The 27022-nt window shown below is 39.9% G+C and overlaps 2 protein-coding genes across 2 annotated transcripts in view; both read left to right on the top strand.

Annotated features, from left to right (window-relative positions):
• CRY2 (cryptochrome circadian regulator 2) overlaps window positions 1-12364 on the top strand; it is a 43097-nt gene extending 30733 nt beyond the window's left edge. Inside the window, exons 7-12 of the mRNA XM_070760535.1 lie at window positions 671-982; window positions 3692-3843; window positions 4093-4295; window positions 4738-4827; window positions 5160-5293; window positions 8715-12364. Coding sequence (XP_070616636.1) covers window positions 671-982; window positions 3692-3843; window positions 4093-4295; window positions 4738-4827; window positions 5160-5293; window positions 8715-8732 — 909 coding nt within the window. The 3' untranslated portion in view covers window positions 8733-12364. The remainder of the gene's footprint in view (window positions 1-670; window positions 983-3691; window positions 3844-4092; window positions 4296-4737; window positions 4828-5159; window positions 5294-8714) is intronic.
• Window positions 12365-20549: 8185 nt separating this feature from the next.
• The window catches only part of MAPK8IP1 (mitogen-activated protein kinase 8 interacting protein 1), an 89467-nt gene continuing 82994 nt past the window's right edge, over window positions 20550-27022 (top strand). Inside the window, exon 1 of the mRNA XM_070760469.1 lies at window positions 20550-20993. Within this exon, the coding sequence (XP_070616570.1) occupies window positions 20908-20993 (86 nt within the window). The 5' untranslated portion in view covers window positions 20550-20907. The remainder of the gene's footprint in view (window positions 20994-27022) is intronic.

The raw sequence follows: 27022 nt of genomic DNA, 5'->3' as shown, positions 1-27022 counted from the left end.
TAAAAATAATAACACTGGGGTAGAAAGAAATTGGATGGATGGATGGGATCGATGGATGGAACAATGAAACAAAACCACATTTAAAATTGTATTATTTTTAAATTATGCATATATTTTGTCCCTTTGGAAAATAGGGAAATGCTCTGTTTCCCCCAAAATAAGACATCCCCTGATAATAAACCCAATTGGGCACTTGGCACTAAGACCAAGTGCTTATTTCAGCGTTCAAAAAACACAAGACAGGGTCTTATTTGGGGTAAAGACGGTATGTACACAACAGCAACATAAAATCTAAAACAATGGATTTTAAATGCACTTAATTATTCAATTCATACTTTATAGACCTGAATTCATAGGATTACCTTTTGCATCAGATATTTTAAACTGCTTTGTTTTTATTATTCTGAATGCCCTGCTTTCCAGTAGACAAAGATTTAAAGCCAATATTCTTATCAGATTATCAAATACAGTATGTGGTAAAGAGTTCAGTGGCTTGCTGCCTTGGTTTCGGAGTGGATGTTTCCTCAAAATATTTGGCTCTCCAATTAAAAACTTCCTAAAACTTTATTCCATTATTAGGTTTAATTTGGAACCCAAATTATCTCAGGATTGATTTTGTGACTGACAGAAATGCATCCAATATGACATTATTCCCCCCCCCCCTTTTTAGGTGAAACGGAACAACACCCCACCTCTGTCGCTCTATGGACAGTTACTCTGGAGGGAATTTTTTTACACAGCTGCCACAAATAATCCTAAATTTGATCGCATGGAAGGAAATCCTATTTGCATCCAGATCCCATGGGACAGGAATCCTGAAGCTTTGGCAAAGTGGGCAGAAGGCAAGACTGGTTTTCCTTGGATTGATGCAATTATGACTCAATTGAGACAAGAAGGTTGGATTCACCACCTGGCCCGGCATGCTGTAGCCTGCTTCCTAACCAGAGGTGACCTTTGGATCAGCTGGGAATCTGGTGTGAGGGTGAGTCATGTCAGAAAGTGATAAAAAATACCGAAGGAGGAGGAGGATTAAAGAAAGGGTGGTATGAATGAAAGAATGACTGAAAATAGCAGAAATTATAGGAACATGGGGCTACCTTTGAAAAGTGTTCGGAAATCTCAGATCATGCAGAATGCAGCTGCGAGAGCAGTCATGGGCTTCCCCAGGTATGCCCATGTTACACCAACACTCCGCAGTCTGCATTGGTTGCCGATCAATTTCCGGTTACAATTCAAAGAGTTGGCTATGACCTTTAAAGCCCTTCATGGCATCAGACCAGAATGTCTCCGAGACCGCCTTCTAACGCACGAATCCCAGCGACCGATTAGGTCCCACAGAGTGGGCCTTCTCCGGGTCCCGTCAACTAAACAATGTCGGTTGGCGGTCCCCAGGGGAAGAGCCTTCTCTGTGGCGGCCCCGACTCTCTGGAACCAGCTCCCTCCAGAGATTAGAACTGCCCCTACCCTCCTTGCCTTTTGTAAACTCCTTAAAACCCACCTTTGTCGTCAGGCATGGGGGAACTGAGACATCTCCCCCGGACCTATTCAATTCAATTTATGTATGGTATGCTTGTATGTATGTTTGCTTAAATAATGGAGTTTTTAATATTTTTAAATTGTAAATTATTAGATTTGTTATGAACTGTTTTATTGTGTTGTGAGCCGCCCTGAGTCTACGGAAAGGGGCGGCATACAAATCTAATAAATAAACAAACAAACAAACATTTTCTGAGCAAATTTCCAGAAACCAAAATAACTGGAATTTAGTTTAGTGGCATTAGGCTTTTTTTTAATATATAGTTTCAGGGTTCCTACATACTTAGTTCATGGTGCTAGTATGGCTATAGAACTTAAGACGTACAGTATATACCACTTCATTGTGCTTTTACAGCCCTCTTTAAGTCATTTACAGAGGTAGCATATTGCCCCCAAAAATCTGGGTTCTCATTTTAATGACCTCAGAAGGATGGAAGGCTGAGTCAACCTTGAGCCAGTGAGGATCGAATTCTTGGTTGTGGGCAGAGTTTTCCTGCAATACTGCATTCTACCTACTTTGCCACCATGGATCTATTTACACACACATGTATAATATTCTTTTTCCATCACTGTGTGAACCTCTGCCTAACTGGAGCCTAATTCAGTAGCTTATTTTCAGGAATTGGACTCAATCAGTTCCATGAGTGAGTTACTGCATCAGGGTCTACTGTTGAAAATAGCTCACAATTTGCAGAAATCAGCTTATCGATTAACTACTGGGATAATTAATTGTGAATGCATGGTACTGATGTAGATGCTGCATTGGGCAGTTGCATTGACTGTAAAGATGTAGGTATAGAGCAATGCAGGGCTTCAGATTCAGTAACAAAAATACCCTTTGAAATGTGAGAGACACTAATGCATCTATCCACAACTCCCTAAATATTTCAACGCTTTAAACCACATCGTACTGCAATCAGCAGCGATACAATCCTCGAGAAGGGACAACTATTTTAAGGAGTTGCAAACAGATGTTACAGTACGTGGGTACTTCTGAAGCACTTTTGTGCCTTCAAGTTCAAAGGATAGCACAGTCTTACTAAGAAGTTCAGAATACAGGCATTTAAAGATCTGCTTCCCAACCCTGCACTAAGATGGAGCAGGAGAAGTAGGCCTAGCTTGCAGAATGGTAGATAGAATCAGGGTCTCAATTTTGGGATTTTCTCCTGGGACAAGTTTAGGTGCCTCAGCTCATTCTATTCTGTCATTTAAAGACTTCTTTGTTTGCCTCTCCTCTGTCCTATTCAAAATATCATTTCGATATGTGTTTGCAAGGTAACAACTGCCCCAAGTTCAAGCTGTTTTTCTTTTTTACACTGTCTTGAATCTAAATGTATTATAAATATTTATTTTATTTATTAATTGGATTTATATGCCGTCCCTGTCCGAGGTCTTGCAGCGGCTCACAACATATAAAAAAACAATGCAATACAAATACAAATCCAATTAATATAAAACCCACTATTCTAATCTAAAATCCCCATTATTAAAAATCAGTCATACACATTCAACAATAACATACATATCATTCGTCGGCCAGGGGGCTAGAGTCTAATGACCCCAAGCCTGGCGGCATAGATGAGTCTTTAGACTCCTACGCAAGGCGAGGAAGGTGGGGCAGTGCGAATCTCTGGAGGGAGTTGATTCCAGAGGGTCGGTGCCCCCACAGAGAAGGCTCTTCCCCTAGGTCCTGCCAGATGACACCATCTAGTTGATGGGACCTGGAGAAGCCGATTCTGTTATAAATAATAATGTTTGGTGATTTTATGGACGTTGGTTTAACACAGATTGTTTTTAATCAAGCAGTTTTATGGAAAATGTGTGTTAATACTTCAACATGGCTCACATTGCTCTTGGCTTCATTGGGAGGAGAGTACTGTAAAAATAAAATATAGAAAATAAAATACACAGCTGCTAATTGGATTCATTCCCCAGGATCAGGGTCACTAAACATCAGAACTTTGTGCAGCTGACAAAGGCTTTCAAAATGGTTGACATATGGTCAACAACAAACACGATACACCCACGATCTAAAATTCTGTTTCTTCCTCTCGCATCAAAATTGTACCAGCCCCTGAACAGAGTCTTTGATTCTGACCACTCAGTCTTACCCTGAAAGCCTTCCATCACATTTTCTCTCTTTCTCTTTCCACAGGTATTTGACGAGCTGCTTCTGGATGCAGATTTCAGTGTGAATGCAGGTAGCTGGATGTGGCTTTCCTGCAGCGCTTTCTTCCAGCAGTTTTTTCACTGCTACTGTCCTGTTGGGTTTGGGCGCCGTACAGATCCCAGCGGTGACTACATTAGGTGAGCATATGAGCTAAAGCCCAAATGAAAAATTGTTCTTCCTTTTCCTTGTTATCTCATTTTCTTCCCTTCTTTTGGTAGCACAGTTTTTGATTGTCAGTTCCCAAACAGGGGCTGTCTTACATACATAGAGTAAAATATCTTTTAGATAAGAATACAAGCTCATCTTTTTACATAATTGGGCTAGCTGGTGACATATATAAACTATTTACAATAATTAACAATAGTCCTTATTGATTTATTCTATAGGCGGTATCTACCCCAATTGAAAGATTTTCCATCACGCTATATCTACGAGCCCTGGAATGCCCCTAGTTCAGTTCAAAAGGCAGCAAAGTGTATAATTGGGGTGGACTACCCCAAACCCATGGTGAACCACGCAGAGACCAGTCGACTGAACATTGAACGCATGAAGCAGATTTACCAGCAGCTCTCACGCTACAGAGGCCTTTGTATGTATATTCAATCATTTGTAATAATTTATCACATTTGTATGTTGCTCAAGTCTCATCGGCTTTGGAACACACACACATATACATTCATTCATTCATACACACATACACACACAGCTAGATAGCATCACTAGTATTAAAAGTGTATCTGCTCTTATTTAATATCAACACCCCAATGAGCAGAGATTAACACCATGATTAACATTGGACCAACAATCAAGAAATAACAATGCCCACTCCTTGTTACCACTGATGATGTTACCTAGTTTGGTAGTGAAATACCTGCAAGAAAATAACTAAGCTCAGAGAGTACCAAGGAACCCAGAGTTCAACCTTGAGCTATAAATTTTCTCTTTCATTAATATATGTGTATGTGAATGTACTTTAAGATGCAGTGAAAATGTAGGCCTGCTCTTTGATAGAGATGTCTTTTCCCCCCCAGGTTTATTGGCCTCCGTCCCATCCTGTATAGAAGACTTCAGTAATATAACCACAGACCTTTCTTCAGCCCATGGAAGCTGCAGCAATACAAGTGAGCAAGTGTTTTCCACAAATTATGTAACTTTTCAGTGCCAATAGACCACACTGTCATTTGTAATATAGCTTCAGTAAACCTCTTAGAATAATTTGTGTATTCTAATAGTTGCTTAAAAGTGAAAGAGAAATAACATGGTACCACCTTCAGTGAGAAACTGCAGCAAAATAGTAAATAGAAATCTTTAATTAAAGCACTTTTTCCCATATTGTTAGTATATGTACTTCCTAGGTAGCATGATAAAGACGTGAAAGCCTAAATGACAACTTTTAAGATTCTAGAAGATAAAGAAAGGTCTAATGGCACCTCTTCTACTTGTCTTTTTACAGCATTAAGGCAATCCCAGTCTACCTCTCCAAAACGAAAATGTTATGTTGGGGAGGAAAACAGTGAAGAGCTCCACAAAAGAGCAAGAATGATGGTATATCAGGGATCAAAGAACCAACAACAAGAACTTTTGCAAGTGAGTAGCTATAGTAAGCCTGAACAGGGGGTTGGACTAGAAGACCTCCAAGGTCCCTTCCAACTCTGTTATTCTGTTATTCTGTATAGTCTGGAGGACAGAAGGAAAAGGGGGGACCTGATCGAAACATTTAAATATGTTAAAGGGTTAAATAAGGTTCAGAAGGGAAGTGTTTTTAATAGGAAAGTGAACACAAGAACAAGGGGACACAATCTGAAGTTAGTTGGGGGAAAGATCAAAAGCAACGTGAGAAAATATTATTTCACTGAAAGAGTAGTAGATCCTTGGAACAAACTTCCAGCAGATGTGATTGGTAAATCCACAGTAACTGAATTTAAACTGGGATAAACATATATCCATTGTAAGATAAAATACAGAAAATAGTATAAGGGCAGACTAGATGGACCATGAGGTCTTTTTCTGCCGTCAGTTTCTATGTTTCTATGTTTCTATTCTGTGAATGTTAATATTTGGGGTGTGCAATGACCCAGTCAAATTTGGATTTCTATTCCTTTACTGCTTTGGGACCACACTGCAAAGATATAAAAAGGGAATCCCTAAGGTTTGAGAAGGAAGGTAAAATTTTGAACCTCCCTGGTTTTTTGGAATGTTGTTTTGAGAGAAAATAAGGGCATTACTTCATAAACAGAATTTTAATGGCTTTGTTTCCATGTTTGGCCTCAATTAAATTATCCATTCAAATTTTGCATTTTTGTGCAGAGCATGGAAACTACAAAATGAGGCTGGAAGAGGAAAGTTTGACCTAGTTCATAGGTTGCTGTCTTTGCATTAGATTTATTCTAAGGTTTACGATGTAGGGGGTTTGAAAATTTGCTGGATGGTTGAGGGAGTCTAAATTTATTCATTTTCTTGGTACATTTATGACTTGTGCAATCAGAATTGCTTGTCAGGAAGAAATGCTTACGTTTCATTTTTCTAAACACTCAATCAGAAATGACAGTTTTGTGAACAGTCTGAAGCACAAAATAATCAGAAACAGCAAAGGTCTTACATATTGATCTTTCTTGTTTATTTGCAACATTCAGAGCAACATTTTTCCTCCTGTTGAGAGCTTTTAACAAGAATAGTTGTGTTCTATTTTAGACATTACAAAGAAAATAGAAAATAGAAATGGAAAATCTGAGTAACTATTGGTTTTTCTTAGATTACCCAGCTTCTGAATGTAAATTAATACCTGTATTAACATAATACTAGAAGTTAAGAGAGTTTGTGTTCCATATAAAATATTGAAAAATATTATAAAATATGGAACATTTGAAGGTTTATTTTTTAGTGTTTCCTTAATTGCAGTTATTATTAGAACAAATAGACACATTGTTATAGGTTAGAAATATAATTATATACTAGCAGCATAGTCTTTGCCTTTTGATTGCCATTCCTTCAGAGCATGTAAATATTGCCTTCCTCTAAGGATCTCAAAAGAGTTTACATGAAGCTTACTTCGTTTTATCCTTATAGTAATAGTACATGTATAAATTAGGCAGAGAATCAGTGACAAAGATATTCTACAAATATTTTTGAAGAATGCATATATTCTTATGAACGTATGTATAGCATCCTTTCTTTCTGTTCCCGCATTTATAAACATTCTTAAGGTCTTAAGCATAAAACGTATCAGGAAAGACTTAATGAACTCAATCTGTATAGTCTGGAGGACAGAAGGAAAAGGGGGGACATGATAAAAACATTTAAATATGTCAACGGGTTAAATAAAGTTCAGGAGGGAAGTGTTTTTAATAGGAAAGTGAACACAAGAACAAGGGGACACAATCTGAAGTTAGTTGGGGGAAAGATCAAAAGCAACATGAGAAAATATTATTTTACTGAAAGAGTAGTAGATCCTTGGAACAAACTTCCAGCAGATGTGGTTGGTAAATCCACAGTAACTGAATTTAAACATGTCTGGGATAAACATATATCCATCCTAAGATAAAATACAAAAAATAGTATAAGGGCAGACTAGATGGATCATGAGGTCTTTTTCTGCCGTCAGTCTTCTATGTTTCTATGTTTCTTTCCTTTTTAAAACTTTCTATGCAGTCACATTTTCTTTTCCTTCTTGTTTTGCTTTTTAAGATGGGATACTATCCTAGATTATTGTGATGTAATTTAGAATAAATATTACATTTTCCCCCTTGGGGATGCTTTAATTGCTCCCTGAGATTTGGGGATGTTTTCAGTGGTTCTACACTTTTAGCAGGCAGAAATCCTTGCAAAACTACTGTGGTTTTATTGCCCTCTACTGCAAAGATTGAATATTGTCATCGTTATTTATTAATTTCTTGCTTTTCTGGTTTTTCCCACATCATGTTTCTCATTACACATTCTTTATAATTGCCTTCAGAAACTCTCTTCACCATTAGGCTCCTTATTTAGCTCCAGATTTCTTTCTTATTTCTGACTTTTCAGATTTCCAATATGTAACTTCTTAGTTGCATTAGACTGTTAATCACTGCTTTGTGACATACATATTACTACTTCCTCTTTGTACATCTCCCAAATTTTTAACTTTCTTCTTATCTTCTTTTCTGCTTTGACTTATGCAGAGTAAATTTGTGGATAGGACTGTTCATTTTTCCATATTTGAGACTTTTCAAAATATAGAGGATGCTCATTATTAACTGAATAGCTCTCGCTTAATAAGGGTAATTTGGACCAGCAACCCCATTGCTAAATGTGTTGTAAAGTATAATGTCATAAGCAGCAATACCTGTTGCTATTGATAGGAGAATTTCAGACAGTCACAGCATCCTTTGATCATATGATTGGCATTTGTGATCTCCTGCCAGCTTCCCCATATTGACTTTGTTTGTTGGAAGAGAGCAATAAATTGTAATCATGTGACTATCGGCCATTGTAACCATTGCAATAGTTAGCCAGCATTTGCCAAGTGCCCAAATCACAATCATGTGACCTCTTGCAATGGATGCAACTAGGAAGAATGGTCATAAGTCCTCCCATTCATCTCTGTGGTAATTTCAAATGAGGACTATACCTGCAGTTGTGTTTTATAAAGTCATTGCAAACACTAAATGAACAAATACTGAAACCTTACTTGGGAACTTGTGCATTGCATGACTCATTTTTTGACCCCTCTGCAAAGTCACAAATGAAAGCGCTGCAGGTACCCTATTGATTTTATAGTAACAAATATAGTTTGTGAATTTGTAAATATATAATCCTGAAATAAAGAGAATTGACCTCAGATACAGTCAACTGTATATAGTTTTCAGCTGGTGAGTTCTTCCCATAAATGAACAAATTGGTTTGGAGAACAGTTTTTCTACAGGATAGTGATAAATATATGTAGATAAATATGTTTTCATTGTATTCTCTGCTTACATTCTCAGCTTGTGAGCAAACTGCTAAATGACCCTGGATTTCTCTCTTTTTTTCCCAGACTGAATTTGGAAACTGACGAGACAAAAATAATGTCACAGAATGGCTAATGGAGTAATAGGGAAGTATTTTTGTATGGAGAATCACAACACCGAACAGCAATTTCATTTGTTGAGCATATTGAATGCACAATGCACAAGGACTTTAAATCTCTTATGAAAGAGGAAGTGAACAAATTTTGTCAATAAACACAACCTCAGTGAACAAATACGTGCCTTTCTTGAGATTAGGGAATTGATTAAGGAAAATCTGGAGTGAAGACTTGCTCATTTGCAAGTTTATTCAAGGTACTGCAGATAGTATATCCTTTTTTTGCTTCATTTAGCACATCCTTACTTCTTCTGTTGTCATTGTTTATTAGGAAGAACTTAGATGAACCATGCAAAATATTTCATGGTGCTCATTGTAATTCCATTTAAACACTCCATGCAACCACTAAAAATGTATACAGCTGATAATATAGATGAATCAACATCTATAAAAATATTTTATAGAATTTATTGCTTCTATAAAGGTACAGTATTGGAATAACAGTGACCAATTTGAAGGTACTAAAAATAGTAAAATAGTGTTTATATTCCAAGTGTACTATTCTGGAACAAAAATGTTATACTGAACACCTACAGTCATGTGAAAAAGAAAGTATATCCGCTTTATATAAATATAAATATTTATATAGAAATAATAGAAATATAGAAATTATATTTCTATGGTTTTACGCATTAGGACATAGTAAAAATCACCTGATCTTTAGTAGTTCTTAAAAATAGGCAACTTCAGATGAACAACAACACATGACATATTATACCATGTCATCATTTATTTTACAAAAAGAAAGCCCAAGTTAAGCTATGTGTGAAAAGCTAAGTTCACCCTATAATTCAATAGTTTGTGGAACCACCTTTAACAGCAATATCAATTTCACATTGTTGTTAGAATGTTGGCCCACTCTTCTTTACAACATTGCTTCAGTTCATTGAGGTTGTGTGGATTTGTTTATGCGCAGCTCTCTTGAGGCCCCGCCACAGCATTTCAATCAAGTTGAGATCTGCACTTTGATTAGGTCATTGTAATACATTGATTATTTTCTTTTTCAGCCAATCTGTTGTAGATTTGCTGGTGAGCTTAGGATCATTGTTCTGTTGCATGATCCAATGTCAGCCAAGCTTTGGACATATGGTCCCACATTTGATTCTGGAGTTTTTTGGTATACGGAGGACTTGAAAGTCAACTCAATGACTACAAAGTGCCCGAATGTCAGGTGTGCTTCTATTCAAAGTCCAGGGAAAAAAGACCCCAACTCCATGTTGATAGAGAAGAGTACTTTTACTAGATGAGAACTGATAATGAGAAAACAAGAGCAAGATCTGAGGCAAAAGGCGTGTAAATGCATATACAAATAATCCTAAAACCTTCCCCTCATAACCCCCCTGGGCAATCATCCAATCCCAATGTCCCAAGATGTCAGGTGGGTGCACCGGTCGCTTGAGCTTCCACATCTGGTGTGTCGAAGCCGTCGACCTTGAGCAGGCTGTAAACATGTCCATGTAGCCTGGCCCTACACGACGAAAACTTTCTTCCATAAGCCCCTAATCAAATACAAGAAGAGATATCTCCAGTGCAGTTTCCCCCACCCATTCCCAAATACCTAACCTTCCCTCCACACCCTGTTTCTTTGGCAGCCAAAGCAAGCAGGCAGTGTAGAGGCTGACACCAAGTCTTGAGGGATGCAAAACAAGCCCTAATCATCCCTCCACTGCTCTGCTTGACTTGACTGTTGATACGAGATATTTGTGCTGATATGCTTTACCAACTTTTAAGAAATGCTAAAGACCAGATGATTTTTGCTATGTCCGGATGGGTAAAACAATATAATTCAAAGGTGGTCCTCAATGTACGATCACAATTGACCCCAAATTTCTGTTGTCGAGTGAGACATTTGTTAAGCTAGTTTTGCCTCATTTTACAAATTACTTGCTGTTATTATTATTTATATTTATTAGATTTGTATGCCGTCCCTCTCCGAAGACTCGTAACAGTTGTTAAGCAAATCTGGTTTCCCCATTGACTTTGTCTGTCAAAAGGTCCCAAATGGTGATTGCTTGACCCTGGGAAACTCTGTCTGTTACAATTATGAGTCAGTTGCCAACCGTCCAAATTTTGATCATGTGACCATGGGGACGTTAACAGTCATAACTGTTAAAATAAGTTATTTTTTTCCAGTGCCATTGTAACTTTGGTCACTGAACTGTTGTAAGTCAGGGACTACTGAACTTTCCTTTTCACATGACTGTAATTTTGCTATGAAAAGAACAATAGATTTCAAAAACATAAGAATAGTATTAGTCACAGTATTCAACTTATATATATATATACAATCTTGGTCAAATGTGGCAACTTTAAGACTTGTGGACTAGCTGGTTGGAGAATTCTCGGAGTTGAAGTCCGCAAGTCTTATTACAGTTGCTAAGTTTGAAGACCTGTATTCTAAAGCATGTTTCTACCTCTTGTGGTTGAAAAACAAAACGTATTTGAAAGCAAAAGCAGGTAATTTTCTGAGTAAGATTTCTTGAGATGAAAATGTACAGCTTCACTGACTTGTGTAGTTTCTTGTCTTCCTCCATAACTTGTCAGAATTGAATAAATTGTGAACCTCTCTATCCTAAGTGAGCTCCTTCAAAGTTCTGTTTGGCTTAGGAAGAGTTTTTGACCTCTGGAATTTTGCCATGAAATTCCTCTTTCTCTTTAAGGATTTTGTGGAATGGATTGACACAATTTTATGCTGATTTGTATGGAATTACTGTGATGTTGGGAAACTGTAAGGTCTTATCTATTCTGATTTTGTCATTATTTCTCGTTGCGAATAAATTGCTTATGAAAGCCTATATGTCATACACAATGTTTTTCAACCTTAGTTGCTTTAAGACTGATTGTGGACTTCAACGCCCAGAATTCCCCAGCCAGCTCCCACTTCATTGGTCAGAAACATCACAATTCCTTAAAAAATTCTGCATATTTATTTTTAGTGTAGCTTTAGCAGGATTATTGCCTCCTACAGTATCACAGTAATGAAGAAAAGAAAGATATTTATTATTGAAAATATGAAAATGGCACATGGATCTGGAACCATGTGAGTGGTATCCCCCATTTCAGTCTTGTTAGCAGAGAGTTTTTAAGAGACTTTTCACAGTAGGAACAACATTTCTCAGCTGCGCTTAGGAATATTAATTATAAATTTGGGAGTTTTGGGCCAAAATACATTGCAGCGTAAGAGTTAAAAGATACATGAGGAGAGTTGCTCTGTCTAATAGTCAGTGCATAATTGAAGAGGGGAATTCCAAAAAGATATTAATTTTTACTATATTGATTATGCTACTGCTTTTGTCTCTGTAGAATACAGCACAAGGTCCATACCCCTTAAAAACTGGTATATTGAGGCACCTCAGTTGCCTATTGAAGAATCTGTATGATAACCAAGAAGCCGCAACTAAAATATAGAGCAACAAAATATTTCAAATTTGAGAAAGTGTACCAAGGTTGTAAACCTTGTCACTTTAATTCAATTAATTTGACAATTCCTCTTTGATTATTGAAGATGAAATGAGAGTGGAAAAGCCAATCAGCTGCTGAACATTAAACAAAAATGAAAAATTTAAGAATAGGTCAAGTAATGCTGACTCAATGGCAATACTGTAGAGAAGAAATTGAAAGAGTAAGTAATTTTTCCCCCCTAGGCTCAAAATTCAGAGAGCTAGTGACTGTTGCCATGAAATAGGTAGCTGCTACTCTTAGCAGGTTGACAAACTTTGACATGCAGAGATACCAGTTTTAATACATTTGTAAAAGATGGATTATCAGAAAGGCCTAATGAAGAAAAATGTACTGTGCTGGGGAAAAATAATTGATTTGGATTGCCAGAAATAAAATAATGCTAGATGAAGTAAAATCTGCTCATTGGAAACACTAATAATGAGACTAAAACTTAGTATTTTGAATACAGAATGTAAAGGCAAGAATAACTGGAGAAGGCCCTTATACTTGGAAAAATAAAATGCAATAATCAAAGCCATAGTTAGATATCACGATGACCTAATATATATACTGTATAATTAGAGAGCCTTGGTGGCGCAGTGGTTAGAGTGCAGTACTGCAAGCTGCTTCTGCTGATCACCGGCTGCCAGCAGTTTGGCAGATCGAATCTCAGTAGACTCAAGGTTGACTCAGCCTTCCATCCTTCCAAGGTCGTTAAAATGAGGGCCCAGATTGCTAGGGGCAATATGCTTACTCTCTATAAACCGCTGAGAGAGGGCTGCAAAGCACCCTGAAGCTGTATATATATCTAAATACTAATGACCCAAACAAGAGTTTACAATAACTCAAACAGTTACTATAGACAATCCTGGCAAAATGGAGTCCATCAGTTCGGAGACACAACTGATGGATATTTTAAAAATCATTTTAATATTATTTATCCACTATAATCCTTGGATAAATTTGCATAGGTCAAAATATATCCTCTGACCTCACATTGCTATTATTAATTGCTAAAATATCATCTCTGACTTTTATAGAGGATAATTAAACTGCATTATTTGATGCCCTGTCTCATCAAAATATATTCCTGTTTCTTACAACTACAGTGGAACCCCGACATAAGAGCTGCTCTACTTAAGAGCAACTCGAGATAAGAGCTGGGAGGGGAGAGATATTTTTGTTCTACTTACAAGCCCAAATTCGAGATACAAGCGCCAAGGAGCTGTCTCCTGAAGCCAAACGCTAACTTCCGCGTTCGGCTTCAGGAGACAGCTGCGAAGCGGCGCGCGTGTTTTAAAAGGTTGCAGCCGGCCTGGGGGGCTCGGGGGGGGGCTTGCAGCTTTCTTTCTTGCTCTTTTTCTTTCTCTCTTTTACCTTCCCTTCCTCTATTTCTTCTTTTCTTTCTCCTTCCCACCTTCTTCCCTCCCTCCCTCCCTTCACTCATTCCTCTCTTACTCTCCCCTTTCATAAGTTTCCTTGCTTCCTTCCTCTGTTCCTGTCCCTTCCCTCTTTCCTTCCTTCCTTCCCACCCTCCGTCCATTCATTCACCCATTCCTCTCTTGATCGCTTAAAGCCGGTCCCTGGTGCAAAAAGGGTTGGGGACCTCTGTCCTACAGGATTGGGTGGCAGAGAAGTTGAACATATGTAAATTTAAAAGTTTAAGAAAGTTTACAAGTTAAGTGAAAGAAACTTCATTATTCATTTATATGTACATGTACATTTCTTCATTAAAAACATGTCTTTCTGCATAATTTAGACTAACTTTGTGAGTTTTTTGAGGGCTGGAACCAATTAAAATTATTTACATTAATTCCTATGGGGAAAAGTCGTTCGAGATAAGAGCTGCTCGACTTAAGAGCCCAGGTCCGGAACGAATTAAACTCGTATCTCGAGGTACCACTGTACTTGGAAAGAGATGCATGTTCTACAATATAAATTTAAAGGTTCAGTTTCGGCTCAAAATGTTTTGTCACTTTTTACAGATGTTGTACATTTAACTGTATTATAGGTGTTTTATTCTCTACAATGACTTCGATGGATAATTCGATGTTGTTTTGTATTTATTGTCAATAAACAGTACCAAACTAAGGGACCCCTCGTCACTTCTTAGAAACCATTATTGTTGTTGTTGTTGTTGCTGTTATTATTATTATTATTATTTTTATTTTTATTTTTTATTTAGATTTGTATGCTTCCCCCTCTTCTTCCAAAATTGGGCCAGTTGTCCTGCTGTGGGAATTTAAGGCATAAGCAGCTTAAGAAGGATTGTTTTTGTCTGTTAAATTTGCCCAATCTCTAATGCTTACTTAAGTGACATCACAATCAGTACCTGTGCCCGACGGGTTCCATGAAGGGCAAGAAATCTTCCTAATCTCTAAATTACTCAAAGGTTATAGCTTACATCATTGTTTCTGAACCTTAACAACTTAATTAATATATGTAGACTTCAACTCCCAGAATTCCCCTGCCATCATGTTGATTGAAGAATTCTGGGGTTGAAGCCCCCACATCTTACAATTGCCAAGATTGAGAAACACAAACGTAAAGAATAGAGGAGGAAGTATCTCAAATGGAATTTGTATTTGAACTGAAATTCGAACTGTGGGAAATGAAAGAAATGGATAACTGAGAACACAATATAGTTTACGTAAGAATGCTTTTCACTGCTAGAAGTAGCTTGAATGACCTGTTTTTAAAAAACGCTCCGAAATTAAAGATTGCGTTGTCTTGACTAATCACTTTGTTTTTTCCCAAGTATTCATGATATCCATCATCCAACTTTGTTTACCATCTTTTGAACAGTACTAAATACTAAATTCTTCAGATTATACCATGCAATTAAGTTGCTTTGCAGCTGCTATGGTGAGCTATCGTTTTGAAGAATGCCCAAACTCATACTCTTCCAGCTATTTTAAAAATAGCTGGAAGCTTGGATTATTTTTTACATTCTTACTGCATTTATCTTTTTATGAAAAAAATTATTAAAGGAATCCCAGAATTATTATTTTTAAGTTAGACTTTCAAGAGTAACCACCTTTCTTAACTGTCCTGAAATAATTAGCAATGGACCAAATATTTGCAAAGAAATTACCATGACCAGTCAAGGTTTTGGAATAATTTTCAACGCTTTTTTAAATTGCTTGCTGGATTCGTAAAAGTCAAAGAATAATGACTCTAAACTTCATAAGCTTTTAAATTGTTGGTAATTCCAATAAGTAAATCAGCTAGCCAGAAATCAAAACATATGTTCCAGGAGAAGGTAATATGTTAAATAAAAGTTGAAATATTGTATATGGTCCAACATGGTAGCAGAGGTGAATTCTTTATTTATTTATTATTAGACTTGAAAGGGACCTTTCAAAAAGGTCATCAAGTCCAATCCCCTACTTAAGCAGGAAACCCTACAGCACCCCAGTCTAATGGCAGTCCAATCTCCTCTTGAAAATGTCCAAAGTTGGGGAGTTGACAACCACCGCTGGCAGGCCGTTCCACTGGTTAATCGCTCTCACCGTCAAGAAGTTCTTCCTTATCTCCAGGTTGAATCTTTCCTTGGTCAGCTTCCTCGTCCAGCCCTCTGGTGCCCTGGAAAATAGTGTGACCCCCTCCCCTCTGTGGCAACCTCTTAAGTACCTGTATACAGCTATCATGTCCCCCCTAGCCCTTCTTTTTACTAGACAATCCATGCCCAGTTCCAGCAACCTTTCCTCGTATGGCCTGGTCTCTAGTCTTTATCATTTTAGTTGCTCTTTTCTGCACCCTTTCCAGAGTCTCTATCTCTTCTGAAGTGTGGTGACCAGAACTGGATGCAATACTCCAGGTGCGGTCTGACCAGGGCCTTATAGAGCGGTATATTGGAGTGTATTCCCCTGTTCATGCAGCTTAGGATTGTGTTGGCTTTTTTAGCCGCTGCTGCACATTGCTGGCCCATGTTTAGCTGGTTATCCACCAAGACTCCAAGATCCCTTTCACAGTAACTTATGGTGAGTGTGCTTTCGCCCAGTTTGTATGGATGTTTGGGGGGGGGGGGTTGCCTAGGTGCAGGATTTTACTTTTCTCTACATTGAACTTCATTTTGTTCGTTTCGGCCCACTGTACAAGTCTGTCCAGATCTTTCTGTATCCTGTGCCTATCCTCTGGAGTGTTGGCCGATCCCGCCAGCTTGGTGTCATCTACGAAGTCCTCTCAGTTTGGACTGGTTCACCTGAACCGGTAGCAACCCACTGGAGACATCTCTGACCCGGTTTGGTCAGTGTCAGTCGGTGGGCACTGCCATATTTTGGGGGAGGGGTTCTGTGCTTTCTTCTGTGCATGCAGATCTGGTTCTCTGTGGGCGCAGGCTCCTTTCTATCTGGGCCGCCTTCCTGCCTCCGGGTTTATACAGACCTTTATTGCTTCTTCCGAAGCACAGCGGATCAACTCGCAGCTGTTTTTCGTGCTAATTTTCTTTTTACCAATGTGGAAGAGCTTGAAGTCAACTACTGAGCATGCGCTGCAGCTAATTTACACAAGTGGACATGTACGCAAAACGTGCACTTTGTCTGATTATTGTAGATAAATCACAGCCCACGTGAGCTATGATGAATCAAATCTGGAGGTGACGGATAAAGTTACGAAAACGGCTTCAAAACGAAGTTCATTTTATTAATGAAAAACAATAAATTGCTATGCCTGGTCCCAGGCTTTTGCTGTACGTCTACATTGCTAGAGAGTTAAAAGAAAGATGGAGATTCTTCTTCTTCACGGAGAAGAAAGGAAGTGATGCTGGCTATCTAGACAGGATTTTACATCATAATGGGCGGAGCTAGATTAACATACACAGAGTTAACTATTTAATTACTGAATGTCTCTGAATGTCTCTGGGGCTGGCAATACACAGCGTGACACACTTCCCTCGCGATGCGAACCAGTGGAGAAGGTAAGTAGAGCCTACCCCTGCAGGGCACTCAGAAGCATAAATGTAGCCAGAAACACATCTTTTGATAAATTTATTTATCTGTTTGATTTTATGCCGCCCTTCTCCTTAGACTCAGGGTGGCTTACAACATGTAAGCAATCATTCTTTTTTAACAGAGCCAGCATATTGCCCCCACAATCTGGATCTTTATTTTACCCACCTCGGAAGGATGGAAGGTTGAGTCAACCTTGAGCCGGTGGTGAGATTTGAACCGCTGACCTACAGATCTGCAGTCAGCTTCAGTGGCCTGCAGTATAGCACTCTATCTGCTGCGCCACCCCGGCTCAATCTGCACAAATGGATGTGCATGCCAAACGTGCACTTCCCTCGCGATGCAAACTGGTAGGGAAGGGAAGTAGAACCAACCCCTGCATGGCACTCAGGGGGATAAATGTAGCCAGCGTCACGTCCTTTGATAAAGTCACTCATTTGACCTCAAACATTTAAAAATCTTTTTAAGAAAAATGTGGAACTTGGCTACAAAGATTCAGTGTCCAGTGGTACAGGTAGTCCTTGACTTACAACAGTTCATTTAGTTACCGTTCAAAGTTACATTGGCAATGAAAAGAGTGACTTATGGCCATTTTTCACACAACTGTTGCAGCATCCCCGTGGTCACATGATCAAAATTCAGACACTTGGCAACTGACTATGACATTTGCCGTATTCTGGGGACATGTGGTCACCTTTTCCAACCTTGCAAGCAATGTCAATGGGGACACTAGCTTCACTTAAAAACTATGTTACTAACTTAACAATTGCAGTGATTCACTTAACAACTGGGGCAAGAAAGGTCGTACATTTTGGAGAAATTCACTTAACAAATGTTTCATTTAGCAACAAAACAGTTGGGCTCAATTGTGATCATAAGTCAAGAACTACCTGTAGTTTTATTTCCAACAATGCTTCTGAGCCACATAACCTTTCTTAAAATAATGAAAATGATGAATGGGTGTAGCTTGGTGTACTGTTGGAATTGTGCCCACATGCCTAGACAAAGAACAAAGGTGAAAAGAAGAATCCAGGGCTAAGAAATGGTAAATTACTGCTTCTTAGTTATAAGTTTGCTATGGCTTCCATTTCGTGAATGAATAAAGATTGTCCATCAAACACAGTCATGTGTTCTTAAAATGTCAAATGACTCCAGAAGCCTCAAATGATGAGGCCACTGTTACATTGATATTAAAGCCATAAGATGTGTGCATAAAGGAATTTAAAAGTGCATTAGCACTTCAGATAGTTTCTTTATGATTTTCAGAGTAGGTTTAGCTTGAAATAAATGCATTTAGTGTAGCTTTTAGAGGCTAAGATCATTTGCAGGAGATGTTAGGAGAAATGGATTATATTAACCACTTGGGAAACTTGTAATAATATTAACATCTGTCACATACTCTGACTTAACTATTGGTGAGAAAGACAAAAAAGTCTGCACAGAGAACATTATAATACCTTGGAGACAGCAAAAGAAAAGAGGAAGAACTGGAGAAAATCACAAAATACGAAGGCCTGCACATAGAAGTAGAATGATGCTGGCCAAAGAAAATGAATATAGTAATAGGTGCTTTGGGTGCAATTCCAAAACATTTGGAGCACCTCTTGAACACCATTGGCATTGATGAAATCACCTTCAGTCAACCTCAAAGACACGGTCTTACTTGGAATAGTTTTCAACTTGTGATGATATCTTGTGATGAAGACTATCAAACAACAGCATCTGCCTATCCCAGGTCCCTGGGAAGGACTCAGGAAGTGGATAAAAATGCCAAATCCAGTCTAAACATCAGACTCCCTGAAAGAAGCCAATTAAAGATATTAGTAAAAAAATTATACTTGTTCGTTTATTTATTGAGGCATAGGCAGTAAAGGTAAGGATGGGTTTAGGCCCATGATGGTGAACCTATGTGAGCTCCAACGCGCATACGCGCATTAGCCAGTTGTTTTTCAACCTTGGGGAAGGCTGTTCTCCCCTCCAGAGGCTTCCGAGAAGCTTGCCTAAAGCCCCAGAGTGTGAAAAATAGCCCAGCAGGAAAATGGAAGTTTGGAAAATGAACTTCCAGTTTGCTGGTTTGCTGTTTTTCGCACTCCGGGGCTTCAGGAAGCTTCCCAGAAGGCTCTGGAGTGTGGAAAATAGCACAACAGGCAACAAGAGGTCCATTTTTCTGAACTTCTGGTTTGCCCATTTGGGGTTTTTTTCACCACCCCAGGCTTCAGCAAGGCCTGTGTGCATCCATGGGGAAGGGAAAGATTGTGCGCAGGTGCAGCATGCGGGGTGTGCATGCATGGGGGGAGGGATTGGATGTGGGCACATGCATGCATGCTATCACATGCAACACACCCTTTTGGCACGCAAACCAAAAAAGGTTTGCCAACACTGGTGTAGACAATATCAATCCAGCAATGGAAGCAGAGCTGGTCCTTTTGGGGGGGGGGCAGGGATGAGTAAAGGTAAGGATGGGTGTAGATCCATGATGATGATGATGATGATGATTATTATTATTAATTAGATTTGTATGGAGCGGCAAACCTATGGCATGTGTGCCACAGGTGGCATGCGGAGCCATATCAGAGGACATGTGAGGCATTGCCCAATGACAATCTCAGGGGCTGCCATAAAAATACCTGAGCGCAGGACAAGAAGCAATGGGTGGAAACTAATCAATGAGGGAAACGACTTAGAACTAAGGAAATAATTCCTGACAGAATAATTCATGGAACTTGCCTCCAGAAGTTGTGAATGCTCCAACACTGGAAAGATGTTGGATAATCATTTATCTGAAGTGGTGTAGGATTTCCTGCCAAAGCAGAGAGTTGGACTAGAACTTCCTTCCTTCCTTCCTTCCTTCCTTCCTTCCTTCCTTCCTTCCTTCCTTCCTTCCTTCCTTCCTCTATCTATCTATCTATTTATCATCCATCCATCTATCTATCTAGTCAGTTTTCTATGCCGGCCTTCTCCACATACTCAGGACGGCTTACAACAATTATATTCTTGCGCTTAGCATTGGAACCTTTTAATTTGTGTACACATCACCATCTCTCTCTGAAAAGCGACTCTGGGCAGCCTACAATTAAAACAATTTCTTCTAAGTAGTCTTCCCTGCCACCACTACCACCACCATCACCACTGCTTAGGAGATCTCCTCTCACTTTGCTTGGGGCGCGTCGCGCAATTCACTCCACCTGCTTCTCTGCCCCCGGTTCTTCCTCTCTTCCACCCCCTACCCCCCAGCAGCTTCCCACCTTTCTGCCTCTCCTTCCCAGGTGGTGCTTCTCCCCCCGCCCCCAACCTTGTAGGCCATCCGTTTGCGAGGCGCGGGAAGCAATAGCTTCACCTGCTCTTGGCAAGAGGAAGGAGGGAGGGGGAGGACGCGAGAGCTGTCGTATTCCAGCCTGGCAGCGGGGGCGACCTTCCGTCTTGTTGCAGTCGCCCGTGGTCCACCTCTGCCTGCCTCTCTTTCGCCCCCCCACCCACCCCCCTCCGCCCGCCAGCTCCGAACAGTGGGCGACCCTCTTCCCTCCCACCCACCCCCATTTCTCCGCCACCACGCCAAGCACCGCCGCCGCCGCCACCGGTAACTAATCGCCGTCTGGTTGCCAACCCTCCCTTCGCCCTGCCCGCCTCCCGGGCCTGCCAGCCAGCATCAGCAGCCTCCCCTCCGCCTCTCTTCCTCCCACCCCTCCGCCACCCCCGCTTGCATGGAGAGGGAGAATGGCGGAGAGAGAGAAAGGAGCCACGTCCCCGACCGGATCCTCCCCGTTCTTGGGGCTGCACCTCGCCTCGCCCCCCAGTTTCAGGTACTGGAGTTTCTCCCCCCCCCCGCCGCCATCTCAGCAACCCACCCCCCTCCGTTAGAAGCCTTTGGGCAAGGAGATGCTGTAGCGGCAGGAAAGGTGGGAAGTGGGGGGGGGGAGGAGGAGGAAGGAAGCAACAGCCTCTATTACTCTGCCATCTCTTTTCTAACCTGTTTTTCCCCATGATTTTACCTTCCCCACCCCGCGTTCCTCTCCACCCCGCATCATTTCCCCCTTTATTCTGTGGGGCTGCTGAGAGAGAGAGAGAGAGATTGTGTATATGTGTGTGTGTGAGAGAGAGGTTCCCGCCCCATCCCTGTTATCTACTGCTTTGATGTTTATTATAGGGGATGAGGTGAATGAGGCTTCTTTTCAACCACCTCATAAAACGTGAGGAGATTTCCAGCTCCCTGCTAGTTCATTCACACCTGGGCGGGGAGTGGGGGGTAGGGAGGGTAGAAGATTTTTTTTGGGGGGGGGGGCTGTATAGTCGAATGAGAAGGCCAGTAGGCTGACCTCCCCTTTCTTTCTCAAGCCACTCCAGCCTTGAGCCTCGCCAGGCGTTTAACAAGCAGGTGGGTGCCAACCCATCTTGTCTTCGCTCTCTTCCTTCCGAACAGGTGGGGGTTTTCCAACTGGCCTTGAAGGAAGTGAAAGCAGCCTTTGGAGGAGGAGAGATAATGGGGGGGGGCAGAAAGAGATAGTGACCATGGTTGTCCTGTTTTTTGGGGGGAAGAGGAAGAGGAAGACACCCCCCCTTCTTCACTTCCTCCGAATATGACTGACACTTCAATGGCTCTGCGCCCACTTGCCTCAATGAACTCTTGAGCACAGCCTCTTCTCCCCCTGTACTGTTTCCATCCCACACTGTTACACACGTATTCCTGAAAACGTAACATACGACTGCTGCTTGCGCTGCTCTGGCCTTCCCTTTCCACGTATTTCTCTCCGGTGCCGTTGGCTACAAATCTTTCTCACTCTTGTCATTTCATAACCCCAGAAAGATATTACCCATTCTTCAGAAAATTCTTCAGTTTAGATACTGAGGTCTTCTTCAGGTTTGGAGGCAAACGGAACACTGGTTAAAAGGAACGGCAGATATTTGAGATAATGTCAGATATGAACAGATAATGCCTGACAGGAATTAGCCGTTGCTTCAGCAGGGAATACTGTACAGTCAGACCTTAAACCGTCTTATCTAAAATTGCATAGAAGTAGTAACTGCCTAGCAGACATTTCGTTCTGAAATTACAGGTTGCATTTAGCCAGTACCTCAATGTTTGCCTCTGTAACTGTAATTGTAACTTGGTTTTTCTTTTTAATGGGTGTCTGCTTTAAATTATTTTATGGATCTACATCTTGTCTTTATGAGAATGGCTTGCAGATATTAGATGCATTTCCAGATTGGTGTGCACTGGAGAGTGAAATGGTTTCCGGGCTGAAAAGATTGTTAAAGATAAATCACAGTGCTTCATTTTACAGTATCTTTAACATAAACTGATTACAATAACCAGGTAGCTCAGGTAAACAAAAAGGATTGTCTGATTCCAATGATTCCAACAGATTTAGTTACCTAGTCACTGGTTCTGTATATGATGATGATGATGATAATAATAATAATAATAATAATAATAATAATAATAATAATAATAGAAATTGTAGCTTCCTGCAATAACACCAGTGGAACTGCAAAAGATTGCACTACTTGGAACATTGTACATCTTAAGAAGGTACTTGGTTGATACTTAGTATGTGGGCAACTATCTGTATCAACCATTAGCGCCAGTCAATGGTATTTGTGATGCATTTTTGAACGTTCAGTTGACTGAGTTTCATGTTTGGTGAATACATAATAATAATAATAATAATAATAATAATAATAATAATAATAATAATAATAACAACTCAGAACATCATATATTTAAGGAGATACTTGGTTGATACCTAGGACGCTGCCAGCAACCCATATCAACCATTTTTAAATGTTCAGTTGACTGAGTTTCATGTTTAATGAATAAAAGAGATAATATCAACAGCAGCAGCAACAGCTGTGCTAGAAAATCTCAGAAAATTAACTTGTTCTCAGGATCTTAAGATCTTTTATCTTTTCAAATGACCAAAGGATGGTTAGAAGCACCCCTTTGTCTTCCTCCTCCATCTGAAGTAATAATACTATGAGGTTGGTTGAGCTGGTGAATTTTGCTGTGAGAGTATATTGGTCCAAATTACTAAGGGAACTTCTGTTTTTGAGATGAGACTTGATCATAGATCTTGATGCTATTTATTATATTGCACTTTTCACTTGATTTTCCTGGAATAAATTCAAGGGGGTGTGAATGTATGTACGTATATGTACATCTGTCTATGTACAATATATACTGTATATTTCTTACAATAATAATAATATAAAATAGGTTAGCCTAAACAAAACTCTGTCTTCTTGGTAATTGAGTGATTTGAATTCAGAACTCCTTAGTTCTAATTTGACAGTCCAACCACAATGTCACAGTTTTTAAAGGAAAGTTGCTATTGAACACAGAGATATATTTAATTTATATCCTGGGTTTGGTATTTTTTAAAAATACACAAGGTTAGACCCAATTAGTACTTGGTTAGGAGAATACTGGGGAATCAAATGGATTTAAACTGAGAAGTTGAAATAAAGCCTTTTAAAAAATCAATCACAAAGTACTTCTATATTATTGTCTAGAAACCTGTAGACTAACTTGAATTGAGGGAGTACTTCTGTATATGTTCCTGTGGTTCCTTCAGAAACTGTAAAGGATACATAGCACTTACCATCCAGTGGTGGGTTATATAATATTTTGCCACCAGTTTGCACACCTGCTCGCACGCATGCATGATGCTTCTGTACATGCAAAGAAGCTTCGCATATGCAAAAGCATCTTGGTTGGTTGGGTGGAGTCTGCCACCACCTGCGCTAAGAACCAGCCCAAACCAGGAGCAACCAACTGCTGTTACCATCCAAATTTTCTTATAATAATCTTGTAAGGTCAAGAGGAGTGTGACTGGCTCAACATCACCTAGGGACTCTGTGGCTAAATAGGAATATGAACCTGGTCTTTCAATCTTTGTTTCTCTGCCTCGTTGGCTCAACTTACAATTAATAGTAATCCTATCTTCCATAAAACAATCTACTTCTCTATTAAAGAGATTTCTACATCTGGTGACCATGAGTTATGAAAATTTTTATGTGTGACTTGAGATGTAATTTTCTTTCAATTGTCCTGAAAATTTAACTACATACATGAATGGATGGATGGATGGATGGGTGGGGGGGTAGGTAGGTAGGTAGGTAGATAGGTAGATGATAGGTAGAGAGAGAGAGAGAGATACACACACATATATATGTATATACAGTACAGTATATGTAAGTATACACTGTTCAAAAAAGAAAGGGAACGATAAAATAAGATAAGATAAGATAAGATAAGATAAGAAAAATAAAGGGAACGAAAAATAAGGGGCGAGTACAAGTGCACTAGAGTGCCTTCCGTCCCCTGTCCTATTGTTCTCCTATATCTCCTATACCTTTCTTCTATTCCTATATCTCTTCTTCTATTCTTTCATTGATATGTTCTATTACTATATCTTCTTTTCTATTCTTTCATAGATATACAGTACTGTATTTTACTATGAGTATCTCCTCTATAACCTTCATCATGTATTTTACTATGTGTGTGTGTATATATATATATACCCACTCAAACCCTCATTGTGTATTGGACAAAATACACAAATAAAATAAACAAACAAACAAACAAACACTTAAACAACACACTGATTGACAATCAATTTCACATGCTGTTGTGCACATTCAACTTTGTATAGAACAAAGTATTCGATGAGAACATTTCATTCATTCAGATCTAGGATGTGTTATTCGAGTGTTCCCTTTATTTTTTTTGAGCAGTATATGTGTGTATATATATATGTATATATGTGTGTGAGAGAGAGGGGGAAGGAGAGGGGGGGGAAGACAGTTCTAATATTAATACTTAGCGGTCATTTTTACTTTTACCCTGTGTCTTTTTTAGTGTCCTTATGTGGTAAATTGAAACTGTGTTCAATTTCAGAAGTTACTTTTGCAGTTCATCAATAATATAGTACAAAACAAGTAGAACTAAACTTTTTCTTTTCTTTATTCCATGCTATGTTTTTTCAAACTAAAAAAGGAAACTAAACTTTTCTTGCATTGTTTCCGTATCTGTGGTATTTGGCCATTCAAAATCTATATATTATATAAATGAAGGAATTCTTCATGCAATTCATATTATATAAATGAAGTACTTTTTCAATTCTTCATCCTGCTGGTCTATTTTCCCATCATTTTCAAGTGGTCATTTCATTTTAGGTGCCACCCTATCAGCTGCGTTATCTTGTGTTACATTTCTCTGTTTGTTCTGACCCTCTATCCCAATCAGACATTGAACATTTTTGGATCACTGAGTATTGTCTAATCCCCATTGAACTATTTGGACGACCCTTTTTATCCCATTATGGCAAAAATATTACATATATTTAAAATCATTGTGGTTTTCCCAGGCATATATATTATGTTATTTATGACTGAAGCCATTTTGAATATGACGTTTTAGCATTTACACTGGAACATTATTAATATTGTGCATAAGTTGATACTGTCCATATATCTGCAGATTTTATTCAGCAACACATTTCTCTTCTTTTTTTGTCTAATTCCATTTTCAAGCCATCTATAATCAGCTATCCTATGTTTTCAGATTTTGCTTAATTATTTGTATGCTGTCGACATGAACAACTCTAGGTGTCTTACAACACCTGTATCTGGAGGCAGCAGGTTCTATAAATATCTGCTGTGTGAGAAGTACATTTTGTTTGCACTGACTTTCCTTTCAAATCACATTTCATTAGGTGATTTGTTTTCTTACAATACAAGGGGAGGAGGAATTTCCATATTATGCATTGTTTTATAAACCACGTTCTTGTTCAATCCCCTTTCTTTAAGTCTCCAGGGAAAGTGGAAATTACATTTTCTTAATAATAAATAACATGGTCTGAATGTGAGACTATATAGTTTTCCTTAACAAGAAGCACTCACACTTGAAATTTAACTTGACATTGTTTTAAACTTGTCCTTAATGTGACCATAAAGTTTGCATGAGTAGGATATAGTCTAGTGCAGAGGTCCCCAACCGCCGGTCCGCGGACCGGGACCGGGCCGTTGGAGCTTTTCAGCCGGTCCGCGGCGCCAGGGCCCCCTCGGCCTTTCCGCATCACCAGCGGCGCTCCCCCCGCCAGCCAGCCAAGCCCCGCGCCCGCCGGAACCGGCTCCTCGCTCTCCCCCCGCCGCCCGCCGCGTTTGCAGGAGGTGGGGAGGGTTGGGCGGCCCGCCAAGGCCAGGAGGGACGCCGCTGCCCCCCCCCCTCCTTCCCTCTCTCCGCCCGCCGCTGCGCCTCCTTGACAACGAGAGGAAATGCCGGCAAAGGCTTTCCTCAGCGGAGGCCGGCGAAGGTGATATTGAATGTCGGGGGAGAACGGGTATTTGCACGCGCTCCCTATCTCCCTGCTAGCCCACTCGGAATATTCAAAATAAGAAAAACCTTTGCCGGCGAAGGCTTTTCTTATTTTGAATATTCCGAGTGGGCTAGCAGGGGGATAGGGAGCGCTTGCAGCCGCCCGTTCTCCCCCGACATTCAATATCACCTTCGCCGGCCCCGCCTCTCCTCCAAACCCCCTTGCTGAGAGCCCGGGGCGAAAGTGCTCTCGCAAAGGTGAGGCGGGGCAGGGCGTGCGCGCGTCATCGCTGAGAAGAATGGAGAGAGAACGAGAGTGAGTGAGAGCAACAGACAGCAAGATAGAGAGAAAGTGAGAAAGAGAGAGTGAGAAAGGGGGGGGAGAGAAAGAGATAGCAAGAGAGAGAACAAGAGAGAGAAAGAGCGTGAGAAAGAAAACAAGAAAGAGTGAGAGAGAGAGAAAGCAAAAGAGACAGAAAGAAAACAAGAGAGAGAAAGTGAGAAGAAGAGAGAGAA

The sequence above is a fragment of the Erythrolamprus reginae genome, chromosome 1, assembly GCF_031021105.1.
Source record: "Erythrolamprus reginae isolate rEryReg1 chromosome 1, rEryReg1.hap1, whole genome shotgun sequence".
NCBI classification, from domain to species: domain Eukaryota; kingdom Metazoa; phylum Chordata; class Lepidosauria; order Squamata; family Dipsadidae; genus Erythrolamprus; species Erythrolamprus reginae.
Note: the sequence above shows the minus strand (reverse complement) of the source record. Positions and strands in the feature narration are given on the sequence as shown.